General features: G+C 38.3%; 2 protein-coding genes and 1 long non-coding RNA gene across 3 annotated transcripts; 1 reads left to right on the top strand and 2 right to left on the bottom strand.

Moving 5' to 3' along the window:
• Positions 1 to 3240: 3240 nt before the first annotated feature.
• LOC116607036 lies at positions 3241 to 6513 on the top strand. Its single transcript, XR_004292189.2, has 3 exons — positions 3241 to 3342; positions 4471 to 4669; positions 5565 to 6513. It is a non-coding gene; the product is annotated as an uncharacterized LOC116607036 (long non-coding RNA).
• A 1398-nt stretch (positions 6514 to 7911) lies between these two features.
• Positions 7912 to 8869, bottom strand: LOC5500536 (cysteine/serine-rich nuclear protein 3). The gene has a single exon (XM_001621919.3). The coding sequence runs from the start codon at positions 8806 to 8808 to the stop codon at positions 8110 to 8112; it is 699 nt and encodes a 232-aa protein (XP_001621969.1). The 5' UTR covers positions 8809 to 8869; the 3' UTR covers positions 7912 to 8109.
• Positions 8870 to 11958: 3089 nt separating this feature from the next.
• On the bottom strand, positions 11959 to 25454 carry LOC5500535 (negative elongation factor D). The gene is made up of 16 exons (XM_048720597.1): positions 25264 to 25454; positions 25041 to 25156; positions 24305 to 24414; positions 23620 to 23729; positions 22639 to 22746; positions 20971 to 21123; positions 20735 to 20865; positions 20085 to 20205; positions 18291 to 18357; positions 17500 to 17612; positions 16621 to 16760; positions 15323 to 15437; positions 14881 to 14973; positions 14036 to 14176; positions 13138 to 13267; positions 11959 to 12678 (listed from the first exon to the last, which is right to left on the bottom strand). Exons 1-16 carry the CDS (start codon positions 25303 to 25305, stop codon positions 12644 to 12646), a joined length of 1725 nt encoding a protein of 574 aa, XP_048576554.1. The 5' UTR covers positions 25306 to 25454; the 3' UTR covers positions 11959 to 12643.
• Positions 25455 to 25982: the final 528 nt, after the last annotated feature.

Here is a 25982-nt window from a genome sequence, read left to right as displayed (position 1 = left end):
TGTCCATGACAGAAAAGCGGTGGGAACTGTATACACAAATGTAGGAAAGAGAAAAGGAAAAACTTTACCCTACTTTATCCACGTCCCCGTATAGTCAATATAGGGATACCCGTATTAAAATGGTTTCACTTAATGATAAGTCAAATACTTCATAAAAGACGACACTATATCATTTATTTTCAATGTTTGTTTTATCTTTGGGATTTACTCTAATTCAAACTCATCTCACCCCAACCCCACCCCTTCACTACCCCCTGAAACCAACAACCCGCCCCTTAGTTTTGGAACAACTCTGTTCTCGTAGTTTACTAAGGCCGTTGGGGGACCTAAATAAGCCGCTGTGCTCGTTCAGAGAGAAGAAAAATAGGTGAGACCAACATAAGTTTTGACCCCTAAGTTATAGAAAAAGTGCGTAGTCTCTAGATCCTTTTCCCCAAAGAATAGCATCATCCACTATAAGCGCGTAAAGGCTTTTGGCAGCGCAACATGATAAGTTGCCAGGAAAGATGAACTCGTTCCAAAATGACAAAGAAGTAGGCATTAAGAATAAGTAATTAGGTACAGAGTTCCAAAATGACAAAGAAGTAGACACTAAGAAGAAGTAATTAGGTAGAGTTTCATCCTCTTTGCCGAGGTTATGATCAGGTAGCGAATGTCAGCATATGTAACAAATGTCAGCGTACGTAGCAAATGTCAGCAAATGTAACAAATGTCAGCAAGTTTTGAGGTCTACCTAGTGCGATCTTTCTCAGAAAAATACCTGTTCAAGCGGAGCACAAGACTTGGAAATCATTAAAAGGTAATATATTGTTATAGATTAGACGAGGGAAGACACAAAAGTAATAAAAAAACATCTTCCGCGTATCATCTTCAATGGCTATGTTCATTTTAGACTTCATTGTACATGTCTAAACATCGAGCTCACATTTTGAAATAGCAACAAAATAGTCAACAATAAAATTAAGTTAGAGTTGTTATTAGGATATAATGATCCACCAGCCTGATAAGGCGATCACTTTAGACAGACAGACAGACAGACAGACGCAGACTAGTTTTGTTATAGAAACAGCCTATTTTTTTTAATATTTGCCATTAATAGGAAACAGTCGTATGTCAGTTTTGCATTTATCCCCTCTATATTAGCTGTAGGATTTATAATCACAGTTTTACCCTGTTAAATCCTTTGCATTTGACTACGAAATTTAATTAATTTAATTCTTTCTTCAGCCTTTGTATAATTATGTGGTTACTTATTGTTAGTAGAGTTAGAGCAATTCTTTGCTTTATAGCAGGGTTAGCTAACAGGTAGGCTAACTAATAGGCTTCTGCTTATTATTCTTAAACAATTTTCAGTTTATTGCGTTCGTTAGTATATTTCCTGTTGTCATAAGAGCCGAGTAAGCTGAGCTAATTTTTAAATGTTTGTTATACTTCACACATTCCATATATATTACTGTTTTCAAAAGAGCCTGGTCATCCTTTGGCAATAAACGTGTCCAGTATTTTATGCTTCTGAACGATAAGTAAATTTGGATAAAAATTAATGGTTTTGCGCTGAAATCCCAAGTCCCCTTAACTCGGGGCAGATTCGTTGTGTAGCCATTTAGCTTGTGGAGTACGTGCGCACAGGGGGTTGAGCTCAGCACACAGTGTAACCAAACTGGAGTTTCATACACCAGAGGGGTAAGCTTTGAAAGAGGCTAGATAGTATAGAGAACTTCTGTTCTCAACGAGTTACAGAATCCAAGTGATCCTTGCTAAGCGGTCACGTTATAATATGTGACCGAGCCTTGTAATTTGGTAGGAATATGACGTCGCTGCGGTAAGAATTGGTAGGATTCCTACTGCCCATATATGGGCACCGGAAGAGAAGAAATATTTTTATAGGTTGCTGGTGGGTACGCTAATTTAAATTATGCAAAAGTTTTTGGTAACTAAGCGTTGCGATGACGTAGACAGTAGGTTAGATACTTCGTGTAAGAAAAAGGCTTTAGTAACGTCGCAATCAATACGCTAAAAAACTAGATGGTACACGAAATGGCGCATAGGCTCATGGGGTATTGCACAATAATACAGATTTCTCGGTACCACGTAAAAAAAACAGTTGCATTTTTTGACTGGGATACCAAAAGTGTTATTTTATTTGTCCGTTCGTATTACATGTGGTTATGCTATACATTAACTTAAAGAATACACGATTTGGCCAAATTTTATACACCTGCTCTCTGATGTTCCCCGTAAATTTACCATGCTCTCTGATGCTCTCCGTAAATTTACTACGCTTCTGTGCTTCTCGTAAATTTACCATGCTCTCTGATGCTCTCCGTAAATTTACCATGCTGATGTTCCGCTCTTAAAGCAGCATTGTAACCAGTTCACTTCTGGAGGTCCGACGGAAGCCTCAACCGTTAAAGACAAAAGAATCCGAGATATTTAACATGCCATCCGCTCTAAATTACCAATCACATCCTCGAAGAAACTTGCAATATACACACTGCTTTCAATATGTTGAAATATTTTTCGCGTTTTCCGTTAAAAATCATCGGAGATTGTAACGTAATCGATCGGAAGTAAACTGGTGACAATGCGGCTTTAATTGTCACGCACTAAGGCAAATGCTCCGATATGTCCCCGTAAATTTACTACTAAACAGCTAAATATAGACGGAAGGGCTTGAAGTAACAGAGAGGACCATTATTCGAGAGCAAATAACGAGGATGGCGAAGAATCATAAAAAAACCTCTAACTGCTACATCACACTCTCGCAAAAGAGTTGCGGAAACAGGGAACTTCCTAAAAGATTTTGCTAGTGGTTCAATCTCCTCTTCCTCGGGATCGCTGGCAGTATAATCAAAGTCCTCGAAAGGTTCGCTTGGAACGCCGCGAAATTAGGAAGAGTCGAATGATTCGACTCTTCCTAATATCACCATCGAATTCCGCTTGTTCTTCCAAAGTACCCTTTCTTCCCTTAATAAATCGATTAAAATTACAGTCTTTGTCGTTTTACGAGGTGGTTGTTTGAGATCCTTTCATTCTGCGTTTTGCTTCCTTTGGACTGTTTGGATTTCAAATGTTCTGCAACGAACTATAGTCTGTCGGACTAGTCACACTGTCTGTCGAACTTAAGTTCCTTCGCATGTGTTTTCGCAGACGAAAGATTTAGAAAACGTCATTTGATCAGTGATTGGTGCATTTCGATCCGATAATGGTTTTATGCTCACGGTTGCTCACTGTGCTGTCATTTGATTGGTGGAGATTGCGATCCGGAATTTTTCAAAAATCATCTCCATCTCAGTTGGGCTCAGATCGACGGTTTCATCGCCAAGAATTATCGCACTGAAGGTAAGTCATCGTAATATTTTTCTAAATTATTCTTCGATAACTACTCTATGCAAATTTAGTAGGGGTTCCTAGCCATATCTCTGGACCGATAGAGGCTTTTGATACTTCGGTAGGGGCATACTCGCAACACTACGAAGAGGCCATTTTTAATATCTAAGATTTATAGCTGCTCGTATTTTATTTTCTGCACGAAACAACGACAAAAGTGGGATTGAAAATCAATTGATGAACAAATGAAGGTATCTGGTACAGAATCGCGAGAAAACTCCAACATATTATTTACAATAGATACTGACCAAAAAGGAACAAAAAATGGCAGCAACGCAAACTGTTGTCAGTGGGCTTTTACATAAGCAAAAAATTGGATCAGTATAAAGGGCACTCTAATAAGTTAACATCTCTGTTGTTGTTATTTCCATAAACATTGTATTGGTTGGCAGATGTTAAAGGCCCTTGCATAAAAAGATAACTGTTTTGTTTAAGCATATTATTTTACCAATACTGTAGCATTATGGAATTTCTAAATATAATCTATACATGTTTAAGTCAGGAAATTTATTTTTTTAATCTACAGGCCAGTGTTCCATTAACATCATTTCACTCTGACCATGTCCTGATAAACAACAGTTTATCAACCAGCAAATATATCAAAGTTGGGCAAATATATCAAAATGTGACAAACTTGAACAGCTCAGCTAATATACATTTAGGTGCGATATGTAAAATTCACTATGATTATTATGTGTCAAGGACTGTTCAATACGATTTATGAAGTTAAACATATTTATTTATAACTGGCTTATATTTGTCAATGGATGCAAAATGGTCCATGTAAACCATTGGCCAAGAAGCAAAGCTAAATAAATCAATAATAATGACTTGGCACAAATCTTTAGAGAAAGATAATGTGAAATCAAAAGAAACACTAAACTGTTATTTCATTCTTTGGCTTAAAATGCTTTCTGCTTAAAGCAGGGATTGTCTTTTGCTGCAATGTTACTTTCTAGGGATTTGTGTTGACAACCCCATCAGTGATATCAAATGGTGAATGATGATTCTTAATTAACAGCCCCCTGGGTATTCCAAAGTAACTGTAAGAATTATGACTCTTTATTATTAAAATTATAGATGCCTAGCCTCACTGACGAGCAAAGAAAGTGACTTGCCTATAGCCAAAACAAGAATGATGTAGGCAGCAGAAACAGAATGGCAGCCAGGGTGGCAAGCTGTTTTCAGTGGATAGTAATATACACACTTGCCCAAAAGAGTGAAGCCTCAGCTGAATGGCAGGAATCTTGCTGCAGGATGTTTGCGTCAAGGAAACCAGGTAAAATCATTTCATACTTGCATAAACAGCAGACTTTCATTTACTGTAAAAGGATGCTATAATTTAACAGACTTCATTTACTATAAAAGGATGCTATAATTTGTATTTTATTAGGCAGAGATCTACTAACAAGTTTCAAAGGCCTGCCTCACATTTTCCAATCTTCAATAAAAAAGTATCATTATAGCATTGAAAAATAGACAAAAACAATAATGATTGTAAAAAAACTTGTTTTTTTTTTTAGAAAAAAAATGGATATATGCTCAGAATTCCTTAATTATCTCCTGTGTTCATGAAAATGACTGCATTAAATTGAGGACACTTTTTTCATTAGTTTTTTTTTACAATAATCTAATTTCTGTTTATTTAGAAGGTGGTTTCATAGCATGGGGGGGACTCCCATAAAAGCAAACAGGGATGAGTGATTGTCAGCAAAATCAATTTTAACTCTTTGGGTGTGGTCAACAGCAATTTTTTAATTCTTGATAGATGGAAGTGGTTCATGCAATTTGTAACCTCAGTGCTAAAAACATTTTTTTCAGTTTTCCTGATTTTCTTTGAAACTGCACATCTCTTTTCAACTTTCATGTCCAGTTGTTCTATTAGACAGAGGTGGAATAATTTTTGAATACCCCATAAGGGATAGCGGTTGGTAGGATTTTGTTGGTCAGCGGTCTGCGGTCTATTTTATCACCTAAAAGATAGTGATCACCCCTGTCTACAACATTTTTTTCATTGAAACTACTTACGTCACAATTCAAGCTCACGTAATAAGTTTATAAAATGTGAAGACACACAGTCATTCAGGGTAGAAGGATATGCTCAAACCTAGTTCCCGTTAATTATTACTAATACAATTTTTTTAATGATATTGGTTCTAAAAACGTTTATTTAGATATTGCTATGGGAGACAAGACGCAGATGTATTATTCCCAGAACCAACCCAAGAAGTTCAGCGGCAGAGACTCAAGCATCTGTCACGCAACTCCCGTCATGTGACTAGGATTTTCACTTTCCAACTACAGAAGCCTGAAGCACCTGAACTCTAACTTTAGCTAGCTAATGATGATAGGCAACTTGCACTAACCTTGATCACATAACTTTTTGGGTGCCAAAGTAGCGCGCACTCCGGCTGTTGGCTCAAATTAACAACAAAAAAGCAACTTATCCAGCTCTTACGGATCAGCCAGAAGGTTTTCGTGTGTCAGATTTATTTATTTTTGATTTCCGTATGTCGTTCCCTGCAATTATCACGGCTAGCGCGTCGGCGTTGTTCGTTCGCCAGCGATATAAGCAGCTCGGAGTGCGTCACACTTCTGATTCTTCCAGTAAGTTTCCTTGCTCTGATTCTCCTCGTGAATTTATTTAATGCTCCTCATAAATTTATCTTGTTCTGACGTTCTCTGTAAATTTACCTTGGTCTGTTGGTACGAGAAGCATCAGAGAGCGTGGTAAATTTACGAGAAGCATCAGAGAGCGTTGTAAGTTTACGGAGAGCATCAGAGAGAGTGGTAAATTTACGGATAGCATCAGAGAGCATGGTAAATTTACGGAGAGCATCAGAGAGAATGGTAATTTTACTGAGGACACCAAAGAGCGTGGTAACTTTACGGAGAGCATCATCAGAGAGTATGGTAAATTTACGGGATAGCATCAGAGAGCGTGGTAACTTTACGAAGGGCACAGAGAGAACGGTAACTTTACGGAGAGCATCAGAGAGCATGGTAAATTAACGGGGAGCATCGGAGAGTAGTTGTGGGTGCTTCCTTTGGGGTAGCGAGGATAAAATTTATATAAATAGTATGTATACAATATGGTCTCTTGAATAAAAGTTGATAATAGTAGAACATGTCCACTTTGAATCAATGGTTTTATAACAAACCCTTCAAGCGTTCGATAGTCCGTTATGCTTAATATAGATATCAAGCGGTGACAACAAGCTACAAATTAACCACATAGCTACAGAAAAGACTGTCTATATTCAAGGGGAAGGGGTGAATAGGGGTATGTAAATCCGCCGATCCGCTACATTTTTGGGGCAAATCCGTGGATCCGCATATTTTTTTTTAGATCCACATGGTTTGGCAGATAAACAATAGCATCGATTGAAATTTATCTAAAATCCGAAATTCGACCGTCGAAGCAGTCAAAATCCGAAATCCGCGCCCGAATTGTGGATCCGTGATCTGCCGTACTTCCAAAATCCGCTGAAATAATACATTAAAAATAGTCGATAGGATCAAATCCCTCCAAGCTTTTGATCCTCCATGTTCATTTTCAGAGCCTCAAAACACAATGCCTACTCCTAGAAGAGTTTTTTCAGGGGCGTGGGGGGGGGGGGGGGGTGACCTAGGTAACCAGGCCCCCCCTTCTAGAAGCCAAAAATACATTAAATGTATGAGACATTGCCTGAAATACAGGATCATTCAGACCCAGAATCGCATAATAAACAATTCTGGAATCAATTTGGTTTCAAAAAAGACAGCATTCAGTAGATCTCTGGTGATTTGTTAAGAAATTATTATCCTTGCAAAGCCATCAAGAAAAAATCCCCATGGATCCACCTTAGCTTGCAAACGTCCGTAAGCGCAGCAATCAATTAAGGGCACTCGATTCGTGGACTCACGTGTATACAAGCCGAGTGTGTGGATTCGGGTGAATGAAAGTCGTATGATTATTAATAAATTTGTTTTCAGACGGATAAAGACTACTAAACACAAGCCAAGTTTCGAAAGTACTCCCAACAAAGGGCTCTTTCTTGAAAGAGAAAGTTTTGAATAATTTTGTCATTTTTTTATACTTTTGTTGTTGTTTTGGTATCAATTTATCCATTATTTAAGCCTTATTAGTAAACTTGCAACGGGAAAACTCAACAGTATAATCTTATTCAAATATTTGCAAAGTTAAATCAGTCTTCGTCCAATTCCCAACATAAAGGGCTATTGCAAAATGTTATATCTCTCCGCATCGGATTTCATAATCAATGAAAGCTTCCGTGTAATTTAAACAAAATAATATCCATCAGAAGAAAATAAATGGGAAATGAAATGTGTCTGAAATGATCATGTAAAATGGTAATTTGGTTCCCAAAGTAATTTGCTTCAGCTTATCGAATATTACGTCTACTCAGTCTGTTGACTTTCAAAACCAAAGTCACATATTATTTATATCATATATGTTAAGGATAGATGAGGCTTTCATGTCATCATTTTCTATCTTAAAATGTAAGAAAACTGTACAAATTTAACGAGAAATTTCAGTAGAATTTATTCAGTCTATAACTGTAATCTTATTCTTTATCCACACAAAAAGAAAATAATTTTACTATGGTATTTCATTGTCATAATTTATATTTAATGCCACTTGACTGTGAATCAAGCAACGCCCGTGTTGTCATTAACACAAACCACAAATATTATATTAGACCAGATTCCAAACGGTCAAGAAACGGCGAAAGAAATAACACTTTGTTTTGTAGATCCATCAATAGTCGCTTGATCTCCCCAAATGTACTTCTGCCCCCGAAGCTTCAACACGGTATCTATAAAATGTCGTCTGACGGAGATCGGGTCGTATTCGTGTCTTCCCTGGGGATTTCGACAGGCATCCCTGGTACACCCGCAAGGAAAACTATCCCTGTCTACTTGGCAATTTATTCCGTTGAGAGAGCAGCTACAAGTCGCAGGATCACAGAATGTTTTGCAATCACACCCACATATTTGTCTAGAGTACCGTATCTCCATACATTCGCTCGCTTCTTGTTTGTTTATTTTCTTCACGCCGGCATCTTTCAAGATGGCCTTTCGTGTTTTCTGAGGAATCGGTAGAAACGAATGGTCATCGTCATCTTCTTCGTCCTCGTCACTCTCGCTTTGAAAACACAGCTCAAGATTTTCGTCGTAGTCAGTGAATTTAAAACTCTCCACAAACGAATGTTTCCGCTTCATCCCTAGCGTATATCCCCCGTTAGACGGCACACAGCTACTACCCTGAGTCCGTGGAAAGTGAAATACAGTCCGCTCATAGAAGCGAACTCTTCGCGGTAACTTGCTCTTCGGCGAGTCGCCAGAATCTAAACTATCTGAGCTTTCGTGACTGCTCTCGCTCAGAGAATCCTCTTCGATTTTTCGTTTTAACATTATACAACTGAGGTTCGGGCGACGAGAAATCTTTTTTTTTCTGATAGCAGTTTATTATAATAACGAGAGCAGGTGCAGCGAGACATTGCAATTCAATTGGTTCGTTAATCGCATTGTTGAAATTCGATTTCGATTGGCTTAGAGAAGAAACGTCATTTATAACTTAGTAGCGATTGGTTGATTGTACAATAAAGAGCTTCGAATGGCTGTTATAGGTGAGTTAATCCTCCTAGCACAAAAAGGTATGGATGAGCTGACACGTCAAAACAGCATGGTACCTAACACGTATTTTTTTGAAAACCTGACAGAATCTATGGCAATATAAACAAGACAAAAATTTTCTTGTGACAAGAATTTTCACACTTAAACTTATTATCTGTTTCGTTTAAGGCTGAAAAAAAAAACTATTTCATGAAACTATTTCATAAAACTTTTACAATCTTTTTGATAAGCGCAACAGGTTTTCTTGGCAACAGGTAGCCTAAAAACGTTATTTACGAAAAAGAAAAGTACGAGAATAAAAACCTTCCAAAATCTTCCTATCAAATAACTACCACTTTCATTCATCATTTTCTAGTTAAGGGATGACAACTGTGTAAAAACTATTTCTTGAAACAATAAAAAATTCTTTCGATAAGCGAAATAGTTTCTCCTAGCAACCCATGGATGCATAAGGACTCTACACAAACTACAAATTTCCTTTAATCGCTTTTGTTCCAAGATACTGGGACATTGATTTACAATTTTCTTTTGAACGCTTGCGAACTTAAGAATATAATAACGACTTTCTTTGGTAAAAATTTATCGTATTTTTCACACAAGCTCAACAGGTTATCCTAGCAACTGGTTGGCGCAAAAAGACTTCTCAGGTTATGAAATAACAGCAGGTTAATCCATGATTAAAAGACAATTCAAAATAAGTTGCTGCCGTTTGTTTTTTTTCATATTCATGCTTTTTATGTTTTTTGTAATACCAGAAGGTTTTTGGAAATTAAGATGCAAACTCGCACGTTTAAATCTGATCAAGTTAACTGGTTGAAACTGGTTGCATTCAAAGTGACGTCAGACAAGCAGCGGGTTGCTTTCAAAACTTCAGACAAGGTTGAATACATGCTTTTGCCGCGTGAAAAAGGCGTGAAAGTGTAGTCGTCCACGTGATGTCTGAGACACGACGGTTCCCTGTGGCGCGAAAAAGGCCACACCTCAGTTTCACGATACAATTTATTCAAAATTTTATTTTAAAAGTACGTAATTTTAGCCAATGCTTTTTAGAGAGAGAGGGGGGATCTAACCTGAACGATTCATTGTGATTCTCCTGGTCATCCGTGTGATTTTTATTTAAAGGAATTTCTGATTAAAAACAATTAAAACACCATGCAGGCAAGACGCGCAACTGATTATGAATCAGTTGACATTGAAAATAAAATGGTTTTTTTTTTACCTATTCTGGTACAATATCCTATGAAAGCTCATGTACTATCTATATCTACATTTCCTTTAAAAAAAATTATACGCTCTTTTTTTGCTTCTACGTAATTTTCCAGGCCAGACTCCAGCATTAAAGTCAAGCGAACGAAACTAGATGAAATAATGGCTGACGACGGAGACACCTTCGTTAAACGCGACTTGACTAAGAAGTCACGTGACTTTTTGGGATGGCAAATTCGAGGCAAACTAAACAAATGGTTGCGCCGGTCACGCCAGAGAGCGCGGGGAAAATATCTCAATTTAAATAAGCCCTTACATAGAAACTTTCCGGCGTAAGCGCAAAATAAGTATTGCTTTTGTTGTTGTTTTTTCGCAAAAAGCCGGTGCGCGCGCCACCCAAAAAGTCACGCAATCTGTTAGTGCAAGTCACGCAATCTGTTAGTGCAAGTCGGCCTATTGAAGCTACATTTCAGTTAGTCTAAAACTGACAGTCGAAAAATTGATGCCCGATGCAAGCGCAAAAAACAAGCTTTAAATCAACACAAGGTTGAAAAAGCATGTGTAGTTGCGCAGGACATTCAAGCGTTTCGCCCTTTGTCGGAGCTCGAAACGTCAGCACAACTACTGATTCACTACTGAGGCTGACTAAGTAGTCAGTCAAAAAATTATATAACATCATTTTTTCAACCTTGTGTTAATTGGTAGCTTGTCTACACCACGCTTACGAAAACCATCTATCTTTTCACAGCCTCTCTAGTCTCTCTAGTTATACCATAAGCGCTAGAAAACACTGGAGAATGATAGCCTTTGAGTCTTTTCCTCATCGCGGTGATCCTAGTTACTAAAACTTCTTGGTTACTAATCAGTTACTAATCAGTTACTGATGGCAATTTGCTTTCTTTTTTTTTAAAGATCAGAAACTGATCTAAAAAGTGATGCAAATCTATATAAATTTCGTTAAACAAGAAATAAATCCCCTTTATTTGGTTTATTTAATTTTATCCCGGTCACTTGGAATCAATTTTCTATTTAACTGTCCGTAATTGAGAAATGGTACGAGGGCAAATGTGAAACTTCGGGGACCATTTCTCATCCGCGGACATTATCCGTCGATATCACAGTGAGCCAAAGAAGGGGTTTATCGTTTCAGGATAAATTCTTTAAAATTATATGAATCATAATTCTATAAAAGAAATCTGGGTTTAGGTAGACGAGTTCTCAAGTTCAGCCTTGAGACGTGGAAAAAGCATCGAGGCGAACCAAGGTCTTCTTGTGGAAAAACGCATAAACTGAATCTCGCAGCGTAGTCGATAGGGAAGCTCCGCTGTGACGGAGGAACAAAATAAGAGCAGTGGCGGAGGAAAAAAATAAGAGCAGTGGCGGAGGAACAAAATAAGAGCAGTGGCGGAGGAACAAAAAGGCCCTGTGACGGAGGAACACAAAGGCCCTGTGTCGGAGGAAAACAAAGGCCCTGTGGCGAAGGAACACAAAGGCCCTGTGGCATCGCAAAATTTCAATACTAAAGAGTTGCATGCGAAAGATTGCAAGGGAGACAAATAGTCCGCTTTGCCATTTACCTATGATTGCGGAATCCCCGCAGTTTTTTTTTATTACATTCTCAGCAAAAAATAGTATTCTCATTTATAAGTATATTTTTCTTCTTAGTGAGTTCCATCACGCAATAACCAATAACGGCGATCACCTACTAAGATCTCAATGTATATAATAAATGTGAAGTTTATTGACTGTAAATTCTCATATTTCAAAAAACAAATAAAAAAGAAACAAAGTCTATATGTGTCGTTGATTAACTGTAAAAAACAACAGCTTAAACAATCAATTGTCAGAAACATTATAGAAGATTGCTATAACCGTTAACAAATATTCAAGAAATTTTAAAAACAATGGAAAGACGCTTGCATAGAAATTTGCAAGAGTCTAAACTAGAAACCAGACAAGATACTCTACAAAGGATCCACAAAAATTACTAAAGTTGCTGTAAATAGTTTTAGAAAGCATATTCATATTGCCTTTCCATCGATCCTAGCTGATTTTCTTCGGTAAATATATATTTTTATCATTTTCCTATGAAGTACCCCCCCCCCCCCCCCCCAAACCGTCTTTAGTAACTGGCTAGTAATTGAGGGATTAGTGGCTAGGATCACCGCGGCTTTTTTTCTATGGTTATTTCGAGAGTTCTTTACATGATTAATAACAATAACTTAGGAGACCTGTCTTGTGACAGTGATTGTTAAATATTGCTTCCCATGGCATCGGTTCTCGTGCAAAATGAGCTCTGTACACGTTTCCATGCTTGTTTTTTCCCGATGCTGATTTCCCCGTCATGATATCCGCCATATCGTTCTACATCCTATGTACATGGGATACCCGGGCTTTTTCATAGGCGTCAGCTAAGGATGGACTCGGGCCTTGAACAATGAGCTGTAAAATAGAAATATATTCTTATAGTCCAGTTTCGAGTTCCACTGTGCCTGCTGGTCATAGGCACTGAGGACGCATAAATACAGTGCAAGCCTCGGTATCAATTGAATCTATTGCAAATACCAGCGGGATCATGAAGTATTCACAGGTTTTTGCATTGTTTTTTTTCTGGTATGCGCATGAAATTTGCCTCAAGTCGAGGCTTACACTGTATGTATGCGTCCTTAGTCTGTAAGTCCAGCGGTCATAGTGGAACTAGAAATTGGGCTATTGACACGAAATCTAAGGTTTTGCCTTCATGAAAATCTGCGAAGGGACTTTTTTGCCTAATCTCCAATAAACTACCATTCTATAAAAAAGAAATGGCCTAGCAAAAGAACGCAATAAAAGCTTTTTCCCGCCTTTTTCCTTGTTGCACGCGCGCAAGAGGGAAAAAAAACGTCACGTGACAAAACTCACCAATGAATGCAGAAGCGTCGTCTGTCCCCTCACTAGAACGCAGGCTCCCAGTTATCTCCTCGTTACGCACGATGGGGAGAAAAAGCTGTACGAACTCGGATGAGTAAGGAGGTGCGATCATCTCCAGAACCTGTTGAAAACGGGTTACGTAAACGCTTTTTACGAGTATAGGTACAACACGTTGTGAAAGTGCATACAGTAGAACCCCGCTAACTAGATCTCGGCTAAATCGAATTCCCCGCTAACTCGAATTAAATTCGATTTCCCTTGGACCTAATTTTGAGGAATTTTTACTCTGCTAACTCGAATTCTCCGCTAACTCTAACTGATTTTTGCTTCCCTTCGAGGTTGAGTTAAGGCCTGCCTAAACACGCAAACATGTGTGTCAAACTTTGAAATCGAATACTCGCGCCAGCATGTTTGGCGAAGTGGCCAAACGATAAAGCATTTGCGTTCAACGCAAATGTTCAACGAAAAATGTTTGACGTGTTGTGGAAGCCAATTGAGTGCCATGTTTTGTGGGTGGCTAAACATACAAACATTTGCGTCAAATGCAATGTTTGACAAACATGTTTTCGTGTTTAGCCAGGCCTTTAGCGGGGTTCTACTGTATTTCAAATCTGTTTTCATCTGCTTTATGTGGCAACGACAAACACCCGGATCATGCCGGATGACCACATTTTTTCAAGTGAGGGGGAGGGGGGGGGGCGAATATTAATGCAAGGGTGGTTATGTGATATGACGTCACGCCAACAGGACGACCAAAATAGCAAAAATCAATAACTCCTGACGGATGCAATGTCTGTAAGCCTGACTTGGACAAAGATGTTTGTAGGTCAAAAGGGGCTGCACATGAGTGGTCACATGGTTATGGGAAAAACTGGAAGGCAATACATGCCTCCGTAACAAAATGCCTTATAAGGGAGTTATCAGTGATCTGTCCCGTCATGCACTTGTGGATGAAGCTGATGACGGGAATGACGTAGCCTCGACTCAACATGTGAATCATTCGGTCAAGCACTGTCTTCTTGAACTCAAGCTGTAGAAAGCAAGCAAAGAAAGGATAAACATAAATTACGACAGAAAGCAGTGGAACCTCAAGAACCTGAACTTAGACCCTGTCCCTGCGTTTTCTTGGGGACGGGGTCGTATCAAAATGAAAACGCTTCGTGTGGACGCGGAGTTTTTTGAAAACGGAACAAAAAGGTTGCGTTTTCAAACGAAAGCGGATAGGTGGGGACATCAAGTTCCCTAGAGACTAATTTTTAGTCGTTTACTCGGATAGCCAGATCTCCCCGCTTAGACAAACTGGAGTCAAACTGAATTCAGGTTCCCGGCCCTAGAGACTAATCTCCAGTCATTTCTAACCGGATAACCTGATCTCCCCGCTAACTCGATGTGACATCAAGTTCCGAAGAGACTAATTTTTATTTTTTAAGAGGGGCTAACTTCTGCACTTTGACATCCATCATTTGGAAAGATAGGTCGGAGACGGGTGAGGGAAATCACCCAATAAACTCCTCCCTTCTAACGGCTGTACAAACTTCAAAAGGAATCCTTATAATCCGCCAATAAACACACACGGTTGCGTAATTAAAAAAATTACGATACTATTAATACTTCAATGATCATAAATATGGTTAATGGTGTTGGTGGTCATGCTGATAATGATAACGATGACAATGATGATGAATGGTGATTTGTAGTATAATGGGGTGGGGGGTCCACATGGACTCTACCCACCTCAACAAGAGTATCTAGAGGTGTATCTGATTCAAATAACCGGATAAGCAGGTTTAGAACCAGCCGATGCTGCAACGGGTGACAAGTGATGAGCTGAAGAAATAAAACAATAAAACAATCTAAGGCATTTGTAACTCAACATAAAGCGACAAGGTCACCAGTTTACTTCCAGTCGATTACGTGACAATCTCCGATTATTTTTAACAGAAAACGCGAAAAAGTCTTTTCAAAGTTTCTTTGAGAATGTGACTGATAAATTAGAGCGGATGGCCTGTTAAATAGCGCGGAATAGATTCTTTAGTCTCTTGTGGGTTAAGGTTTCCGTCGGCTCTCCGGAAGTAAACTGGAGCGATGCTAAAATATATTGACAGCCATTTCTTTAAAAAAAAAACTGTTTTAATCAAAAGAGGGGGATACTGGAAATTTCAAAATTCAATGTTACCTCATCAAGCAAGGCGAGGTGTACTGGGGTCGAATCTGTCATGAGCTTGAAGAACGATGGGTCAGACACCGTGCAGTCAATCCATTTCAGGATCCCCATAGCAACCACTGGGTACCTAGGTAACCACAGCAGGACAACGAAGTTGTATAGGATAGGGATATAGAATAAGATTAATGCTATGATGAAGCGAAACATTCCCTGCTAGCAGAGGCCTCTTTTCTCTGTATTTCGCTGGGCTGGCGTTGAAAGCGAAACACAGACATAGATGTAAATACTGTAAAATGCTCGTTAACCCAATTATTCCCCAGTTAAGACATAATAAAAAATGCTCGTTGTGAAATGCTCGTTAACCCAATTATTCCCCAATTAAGACATAATAAAAAATGCTCGTTGTGAAATGCTCGTTAACCCAATTATTCCCCAATTAAGACATAATAAAAAATGCTCGTTGTGAAATGCTCGTTTACCCAATTATTCCCCAATTAAGACATAATATTAAAAAAGTGCCATCCTCAAGTAGAGCCTTCCATCCCTTCTAATAAAAAAACTTAAGTACAGTGACCTACAATAAAGGGCTATTCTCAACCCTGAAGCTGTTATTAATCGTTATTAGACATGTAACTGTTCTATACATTACTATTCATGTACTTAATGCATTACTTACAATTTGATACTTATAATCGTTATTAGACTTATAACTGTTCTATGCGTTACTATTCGTGCACTTAATGTATTACTTACAATGTGATAGTTATAACCGTTAATAGACTTATAACTGTTCTATGCATCATATTCGTGCACTTAATGAATTACTTACAATGTGATACTCGTTATTATTATTATTACTGTTCTATGCGCTATTATTATTATTATTATTATTATTATTATTATTATTATTATTATTATTATTATTATTATTATTATTATTATTATTATTATTATTATTATTATTATTATTAATGTTCTATGCGTTACTATTCGTGCACTTAATGTATTACTTACAATGTGATACTTATAATCGTTATTATTATTACTGTTCTATGCGTTATTATTCGTGCACTTCATGCATTACTTACAATGTGATACTTATAATCGTTATTATTATTAATGTTCTAAGCGTTACTATTCGTGCACTTCATGCATTACTTACAATGTGATACTTATAATCGTTATCATTATTAATGTTCTATGCGTTACTATTCGTGCACTTAATGTATTACTTACAATGTGATACTTATAATCGTTATTATTATTAATGTTCTATGCGTTACTATCCGAGCACTTAATGTACTACTTGCCTGATGCATTGAAAGAGCACCTTGACTTCTGAGATCAAATGGCCGGCTCCACTGCTGTCTTGCATGCAAAGTGTGTGTGCTTTCTCCACGGCTTGTGTCGTCGCCTTAAGTTCATCCCTATTCAACAACACTCTCTTTCCCTGTTAAAAAAAGCACTAGACTCAGAGAGTTCGAAAGAGTTACACAATAATGGCCAAGAAAAGCCTAGATTAGTGTCAGCTCTATGTTTCAGTATCCTGAGCTTTGCATACCTATGAGCAATATTGATGTGCTGCGTATGGGTTGGCGGCAAGTAAGCCTAGATACATAATTCCGGCTTTTTTTAGGATATTAGGTCAAACGGGATTTTTAGAAAATCTAAAGATTTTTTTGAAAATTTCAGGATTTTAAGAAAATTATTTAGGGTTTTAGGAATTTTAGGTAAAATTCCTACCAAATACTGCCGATTTTCGGTAGAAATGTTATTCTTTCAACTAAACCGATCGTCAATAACGTTGTCAATAACCTTGCTTGGCTATTTAGTCACTGTCATACAAAAAGTACCGGTCAGCGGCTTTGGCCATATTCCCAGAATGCCTTGTTTGCTTCACTGTGTAAAACATGTGTAACTCGTGGAAAGTTATTTCTTTCGATGCGAATAAGCTGAATTGCGCATTTATACATGCACAATAAATAAAAAAACACGACATAAAGATATATTTCTTATAATTAAGGGAGGAATGGCATATTTATAGAAGAAAAAAATGAGAAAATTCGAGATTTTTAGAGAAATTTAAATTTTTAGACATTTTCGGGAGAACTCCGGAAATATTTTTAGACCATTTTTCGGGAGTTATGTATCTAGGCCTAGCGGCAAGGATTTTAAATCACAATACTCACATCTTGCCATGCTTCGTGCACACATGATGCATACGCCAAAAGGTAGGTGTATTTGAACTTGTGTTCAGAATGAATGTGTTGACCAGGCTTGAATAGAGCATCCAACAATAAATCTGAAATGTTACGGATAAAGTACACACTAATGAAATCCCTGAAACTTTTACATCAATCAGTCCCACCTTATAACACCTTATTGAACCATATAAATCTGAAATGTCATGGATAAAGTACACACCACTGAAATCCTTGAAAGTTTTACATCGATCAGTCCCACCTTATAAAACCTTATTGAACCAGATAAATCTGAAATGTCATGGATAAAGTACACACCACTGAAACCCCTGAAAGTTTTACATCAATCAGCCCCACCTTATGACATCTGATTGAACCAGATGCTGGGATGCTACAGTGCTACTGAAGCATTTAGATGACACCAGGCTAAACCCCTTTTTAACAGGGCACACCTTTACTTGTTTGAAAATTTAACAAAATATGGTAATACAAAGGCTGTAAATCTTTGAAGAAATATTGAACTTTTTCCAGAAAATCTCAGAGAAACAACTCAAAAGAACAAGGGTGATAGATCTAAATAGTTCAGTCATAAACTAAAGAGTAAAACATTTAAATTTATTTATTTTTTGGGGAGGGGGCAAGCTACAAATGTCCGTGGGTGGTTTAGGGAGTAAATGAGTTTTATAAAACTCCCCCCCCCCCCCCCCATTCCCACTTTTTGCATTCCCACAACTTTAGGAGTGTTTATTCTTTTGCTTATTGTAAAATGAATACTGTACCTAGGAATTGAGGAATTCTGATCAGGTCACAGGGTGGAGGCTGTGGGCTTGTGAAGAGTTTGTACAGCTGCGGAGAATGCATACATAATCCTGAGCTGAGGGTAAATTTTACAACATTACTCAACAGAGACATATGTTGATTATTCATAAGAAGATATGATTATATTGTGAATTACTGTAATTATGCATACTTCAAAATAAAACTCTTACTCTGTTAAAAACCAAAGGACATAAAGGCACTTTCTTTCAAGAAAACCTTGAATAAAGTTATTAGATGATTTCTACATCTAACTGTGTAAAATCCTGATGCAGATGAAAAGTTAATACAACCCTACTCTTTAACCTAGGGGAATATGGGGAAAATTTGAATCTAATCATTTGCTTGTCATTTCCTTATTTTTATAGGCCCTAGGTGTCAAAGTGGATAGGAGAGATTCAAGGCTGAGCCCACAGTAAAGAACTGGCATGATGCTCGCACTACCTGCATGAAGACTTGGGGGATACCTTGTAAAAATAACGATCGAACAGGAGAATGAGTTCAGGTCAGACAAGGAATGTGGATTGCAATGCAATGGAATTTCCAATACGAGCAGTTTTACTGGGCTGACGGCTCATTTCCATACTACACAAAATGGTAACCGAATGAGCCAAACAATGATAAGGGCCATGAAAACTGTGTTCACAGGATGGATCGAAAATGGAATGACTAGCCATGCTCATTCACTGATAGTTTAAAAGGAAATGGCTTTATCTACGTGAAACCAGCAACTTTGGCTTAGAAGGTGGTTTCCCACATCAAGTAATTCTTGGAATCTAAAGTATTGATGTTAACAATGAAGCATAAAGTATTATAATAAAAGAAAATGTAGTGCAAATATTTGAATAACATTAAGATGTGCTTGTTCATGCCTGTATGACTGTAACTGATCATTAAAAATAAACAAAAAATGTAAAAAGCAGCAGGTACTTAAGTTTGGTAGTGGGGATTTCAGACCCGTACCCAGGATTTTTCTTGGAGGGGGGGGGGGGGGGGGGAAATTCTCTGATTAAAATCTTACCACGCCCGAAAAAACAAAATGGGTTTCTTATTATGCCTTTGCAGTATCTCCACAGGACTTTTATTTTCGGACTTTGGCTACATACCAGAGGGATCTAGCTTTGTCTACAAATGGCATGTCTACAGCCCCGGGATTTGGTTGCTGTACCTATTTAGGGGTACATTTTCTTTAATGTATCTATTTCAAGCTTGCAACTGGGGGGGGGGGGGGTGAGGGGAGCAAGGGTGCTATGGCACTGCAGTAGGAGATTAGAGCTACGGTTAGGGTTAGATCAATTTCCCTAACTCAAGGCCAAAAAAGTGCACTATTATACAGAAACATATTTCTGTAGTGTGTGATCATAAGAGAGAAAATTGACACCCTGTCACACTGTCATCAAACACATAAGCTAGGGCTAAAAGCTTTCCACATTCATAATGCAAACAAAATATACCACCATGAAACTCCCTTATCAGGCCCATACACAGGATTTCTCATGGGGGGGGGTGTGCGAAATCCGGAAAAGTGACCTAATTTTTCTGGGGGGGGGTCTTTGATAAAAATCTGAACACCCCTGAAAGAACAAAACAAAAAAAAAAGATTTTTTTGTCGTATTTGGCTACATACCAGATTGATCTAGCTTAGGCTTTATAGTTTTGTCTACAAATAGCACGTCTATTGATAAGCGAATTTGGACCTTCGGCCGTTGTAGGGCGTTCCCACCCCCTGCAACCCCACTGGGTACGGGCCTGCTTACCACAGTGATGTCTCCAGGGTTCAAGGCATTCTTGCCCAACATGGACGACAGGCCAGAGCACACCCTGGGGTAGGACGGAGACCCATTCAAGCACAGTGTGATCTGGGTGATATCGTGACCACTGCAAAAATGAAAGCAAAAATAAAATTGTCAGAGATAAACACTGAGAATGAAGTGACAACAGAAGCCAAATTTTTAAAATTTTTATTACAATAATGATAACATGTCCCTTCAACAGTAAAATGTAAGTAATGTAATTTAAAACATTGTACCCTATATATATTGATGGTATTTTTCGGGCCCCTTGCCATGTTTTTTCAAAGTTCCGCTGTGGCAGACCACAGCTTAACAATGATTATAGACATGGAGGAAAGTCGCAGGCAGTTTATAATGGAATTCAAAAATAAAAAAATTAGGCCATAGCAGGCCTAAATTTATTGGGGAAGGGGGACAAAATACAGAAACATTTAGAAAACATCGTGGGCACAGCCACGCCACTGGTTATTTCCTTATAATATTTAAAAATATTTAAAAATATTGTGCCCCAAGCGCCCCACCCCTTGTTACGGCACTGTAAATGATTGTATAAAAAAACATAAATTTTTCACAAATGTCATTTCCTGCCAAAGCCTTCCAAATTCCCCACTCACCCCTCCACAGCACTTTTCATCACCTCCTGACTCACACGCTTGACCTTAGCACCTGCATGGGGTTCCTGTGCCACAAGGTTGAGAAGGCACTGGGCATAGAGGTATGTGTGCTGTCCATAACACACCATTTTCTGTAAGTAATAATGATTCACTGTAAAAAGGATATACATGGTTCTGCTGTAGTAAGGAGCATATATACAAAACAGACGTTTGCATGTACTTATCTCCTCACTTACTGAGAACTCTGGTAGATTTGATTCCAAAGACATCTCTCCTTCTTCAACAAAGCCCTCAACTGATGTCTTTAGCACCCTTGAGAACACCTCTATCTGGTGACAGGCTGTCGACACACTGGTAATCTCTGCTTGGTGACCAGCATCAGATATCAGCTGACAAGAAACAATATCAATCAATTTTTTCCCCAAAAACTCCTTATAGTCCAACTCTAATTACTGTAGCATTATCCCCACAATCACCTCCCCCCCCTGCCCTCACCCCTGCCACCAGCCTCTACCCGTATCACAACCATTATCCCCCTTTTATGCCCCCCTTCTCCCCAGGTGCCATGGTACGAATACCCACTTTTAAACAAAAACATGAATGACCGTGTTCAGTTTGCATCTAAACCAACGTTTATTTAAGATATCTAGAGCCACCACATTGTGCATATTACTCTACAGTACTTACCCGCTTATAAAAACCTAGAATATAAGGTGTTTATAAGCGGGTAAGTACTGTAAAATACTAAAAATACCAATTTAGACCCCTGTTAAATAAGAACCTAGTTAGCCTAAAATTTTTTGTTCTTATTTTTAAAAAATGAACCTTTAAGTGACCGTAGCATCAAACTCTAAATTTCCGGGTTTAATATATCAGTAGTTTAGGACTTGAAAACAAACCATACCAAGTTTTATTGCCACACGACGGGTTTTTGTGGGGCTTTGCCAGCTTTTAAATGTAAAATACAATCACACTCTATAAAAAGTGACCCCCTTCCAAAAATGAGCAATATATTTTGTTCTCGTCCAAACAATACTTTTATTGCTAGAGGAAAAATTTGTCGATGGAATGTTTTTATAGTTATTTGAGAAAAAGCTTATTTAGAACTTAATACTGTGTCAAAATTGTAAATTCATTGAATCATTGTAAGGCCTCTAACTTTTCAAATGAGTTCCATCTTTTCACGAATTTTCGATGCGATGCTTCGATTACAACAGGTAACAGATAAATACCTTACTTTTTACATTGAAGTTTCCTGTTTGCCTCGATGGCCCAACGGGTAGCGTGCCTGCAGGGGTTTGATTAGGCCCCGGCGGCCGCGGAAGCACAAGCTATTTTCCACCGAGTAAATTTCTTGCACATTTTAGCTTGATGCAAGCACCCCCTGTTCTCACTGTGCGTTTTATGGGGTCAACTTGTTTCTAAATGCTTGTATCTTTGCTGTGGTCAAATTTCGAAATTTTTTCTGATATCATATGAAAACTCTTCACCTAATTCTTTATCTCAGGATAAGTAAATATTAAAAACAAGTTACTAGATTTTGATGCTAGGGGCACTTTAAGATCTCCCAACAATAGTGAAAATCATGATTCTCAAGCAGTAAACTAAAGTATTGACTGATTGATTCCATCATCACCATATCTAAATTGATTTCATCAATCTAGATACGGCACTCAGAACCAGAGTAGCCTGAAATTTAAAATTGTACCCTATAATTATAGAACCTGTTTAGGCTAACCTGGAAAAGACCTAGGTTCTTATAGGTGGATAAGTACTGTACTGTATCAATATCTGATGGAAATCAAATAAAAAAACATTGTTATACATGTCTGTCTATTTTATTGTCCACCTGTTTTGTTCATCTTTCCCTCAGTCTGCTGTTTCAAAGTATAACTAGACTGTACCTTGATAGTGAAGTTTAACATGAGGCATTCTGGGTATTGTTCTGAAAGCTTATAGAACATGGACCTCCATGTTGGATGAGCGATCATTCCCTCCAGCCAAGACGGGGTCTACAGAAAAATGAAAAATTACTGCCAGGATTCTTGGAAATCTCTGAGCAAACACAATGACATCCTCAGGGACCCAGGGTGTGCTGAGCGGAAACGAGCGCTGATAGTAACGAGCATGAGCCGGAAGCGGAAGAGCGCACCGCGGGGGAGGAAGGAGAAAAGAAAAGAAAAAAAAAAACGCCCTAGGTAACTGCTCTGTAAGAGCTGGTATTAAAACTGTTCTCTAATCCAATTAGTTGGCTTATCATACGGTACCATCATTTGAGGCATGTCAGATGATTTTGCTTATTAGCGCCAGCATTTGTTAACAGAATCTGTCACTGATATCTAATACACTGAAATTGGATACCCTAGATTATGCAAATAACTTGTTTATCTCTTGAATGTTGTTGGCATTGTTTGATGAGTAGGGCTCTTTCCAAACCCAGTGGGAAGTTCTGCGAAGACATCTCTTTTCTCTAGGACCTTTTCTACTATAATTAGCTGCTCTGTTTTGATATTTTTGATGTTAGGGAAGCTTTTAAGCGCTTCAGAGACGGCCTCCTATAAGTCGGCGGCAATTTTGTCTTTGAAGAATTGCGCCACTTAGTCTATTACCCAACAACACAACTGTGCATGTGCTATGAGTCAATGACACTCATGACAGCCGCGCAGAGGTCGGTCGTGTCTGCCTGATAATCAAGAAAGTGATAACGGCTTCCTATTGGAAAACGGATTATAGAACAGTTTTAATACAAGTTTTTACAGAGCAGCTGCCCAGGGCGTCTTTTCCCCTCTCCTCTTTCGCTCTCTTTCTCCCCCCGCGGCGCCCGTATGGCGTTACGCTTGTTTACTCTCCGTAAGCCCTGGGTCCCCAAGGATGAAACAACATACTTCTCCAGCTTCTGTGAAAATAGAGTCTGCTCGTTTGGGGTCAAAGTGTTTGATGATCAGATCCTTAAGATGATTTTCTACAAGTTGTTCAACATCATGGACGTTGGAGCCTAGAGAAAAAGAAACTCTTACTGACTGACAAAACCTTTTAGTGTGCTAGTGATGACAGCATATATAATTATCTATTTTTTTTTTCATTATTATGTACGAACTTTGAATTTTTTGGGGGGATTTGCAGCATTCAAAGAAATTTAATCCAAATTTCTACATTTGGATAAATGAGACAAGCATACAACATAGCATAGACAAACTACTTTGCTTTTTTGTTTGATTAATTTTCATTATCATTGTCTTTTAGTCCCTGTCTGTGAAAATTATAAAGCATTTAGCAGGCCATATAAGGTAAATGCCACTGCTGTAGTTAAAGCCGCATCGTCACCAGTTTACTTTTGGTAAACTCGAAAAATATTTCAAAATATTGAAGGCAGTGTGTTTATTGGGAGTTTCTTTGAGAATGTGATCGATAATTTAGAGCGGATGGCCTGTTTGATATCTTGGATTTTAATAGAATCTTTTGTCTTTTAACAGTTGAGGTTTCCGTCGGACCTCCGGAAGTAAACTAGTGACAATGCAGCTTTAATCAAATAAATAACTAAAGTTTCTTGCCAAGCCACTATTTTTTTACCTGTCAGGATGAGCCAATTTGCCAATAAGTTTGCACTTTGTGCAATGCCACAGTAATTCTCTGAAAGCAACTTGACAAGCTCTTCACGTGGACCACCAACAAGAAAATACCTATGTTGCAAACACAAATTCAAAATGTTTTTGCATAATTTTTGAAAACCCTCCCCATCCTGCTGGAAATAGAGAATGGGGTCTGCCACAGTGGAACCTCGAAAAAACAAAAATGGCAAGGGGCCCGAAAAATACCATCAATATATAAAGGGTGCAATGTTTCAAATAACATTACTTACATTTTACTGTTGAAGGGACATGTTATCATTATTGTAGTACAGAGATTAACATTATTACTGAGTACTGTCACAGGTGCCTTTCCAGGATTGGCCAAGGGGGAGTACGCAGTTATAGGTGTCATAAAAAGCATAGTATTTGGGGATTACTTAATAAGGAATGACCAAATTTTGTGCCACCAAGGGGGAGGGGGTGTGCGTGCACCCTGGGCACCCCCCAGTGTACGTGCATGTGCTATGTAGAGGACCAATGTAAGTATAGCTTTCTGAGGGGTGATGTGTAAGGACACATCACAAGTAATTGGGATTGAGGCAAAGTTCCACAATGTTAAAACATTTAACTTACTTGTCATGTGTCATTTCGAGTCAAAGAAAAATTTATTAAAAAAAAAAAACAAATTGATGGTTCATTCTGTAGAATGCATCCAATAAAATAAACAAAAAACACACCTTCTAATATAAGAAAACACATCGGGTTCCATAACCATGTCTTTCGAGGCGAAGACTTGTTGTATGTCTTGGATAATTGTGTCATTATCCCTTCTGTCCTCTGTGGGACTCAGTTGCTGAAAACACACAAGAACAAACCGATAAACTCATCGAGCATCGTGGAAAAAGTTCAATTGATACTATCATTCGTAGTCTTTGAAAACTGCTCAAGAAAACAACTCACAGCCGCCTCTTCCCATCCGTTTTCCTCGCCGTAGTCATCCATGTTCCCTTTCAAATAAATATGAGACAAATAATAGAGGTTCTAAGTCATTTCAAGACATTTCGGAGGTAAAATAACATTTCGAACATTGTTGATTGTAGTAAATTTCATTTGTTGAATGAACCACAGGCTCAGAATTAGTCAGCGGATTCGAACAAATGGCATTGTGGGTAAACTTCATCGACACCACAGGCAGACCACATTTTAATACGCGTTCTTTTGAAGACAGCAAATGCACTGAAACACAGGGGTCAGTACGCAGCTCTTACAAGCTGCAATTTTATTGGGCAAATGAACAATATTCGCACCTCGACACAAAGAACGAGAAGAATAGAGACAAAAGAACTCCTTTGTAAAACAAAGATAATAGGAGACAAAGCAGCTGCAGAGGTACTGCCATGTCAACATGAAAACGACGAACTGTACAAATTATTTTTGCTTATCTAACCCTAAAACGACTTATGCAAAGGCTTATGCAAAGTGACATTCAACTCTTCGACGGAACAGATAACGTTACCTAGTTTTTGGCCGCTTCAAGAGATTGCTTATCTAGTATGCGTATCAAAGCAGCACATATTCATTCAATTATTTGCGTTAAATTTATTTGAAAATGTGCTCTGCCGGGAATGAGCGCCAAAAATAGTTTTCCTGAGTCATTTTGTGACGTCATGACTAGGCGA

This window comes from Nematostella vectensis, chromosome 13, assembly GCF_932526225.1.
Source record: "Nematostella vectensis chromosome 13, jaNemVect1.1, whole genome shotgun sequence".
Classification (NCBI taxonomy): domain Eukaryota; kingdom Metazoa; phylum Cnidaria; class Anthozoa; order Actiniaria; family Edwardsiidae; genus Nematostella; species Nematostella vectensis.
This window is presented reverse-complemented; position numbering and strand designations above follow the sequence as displayed.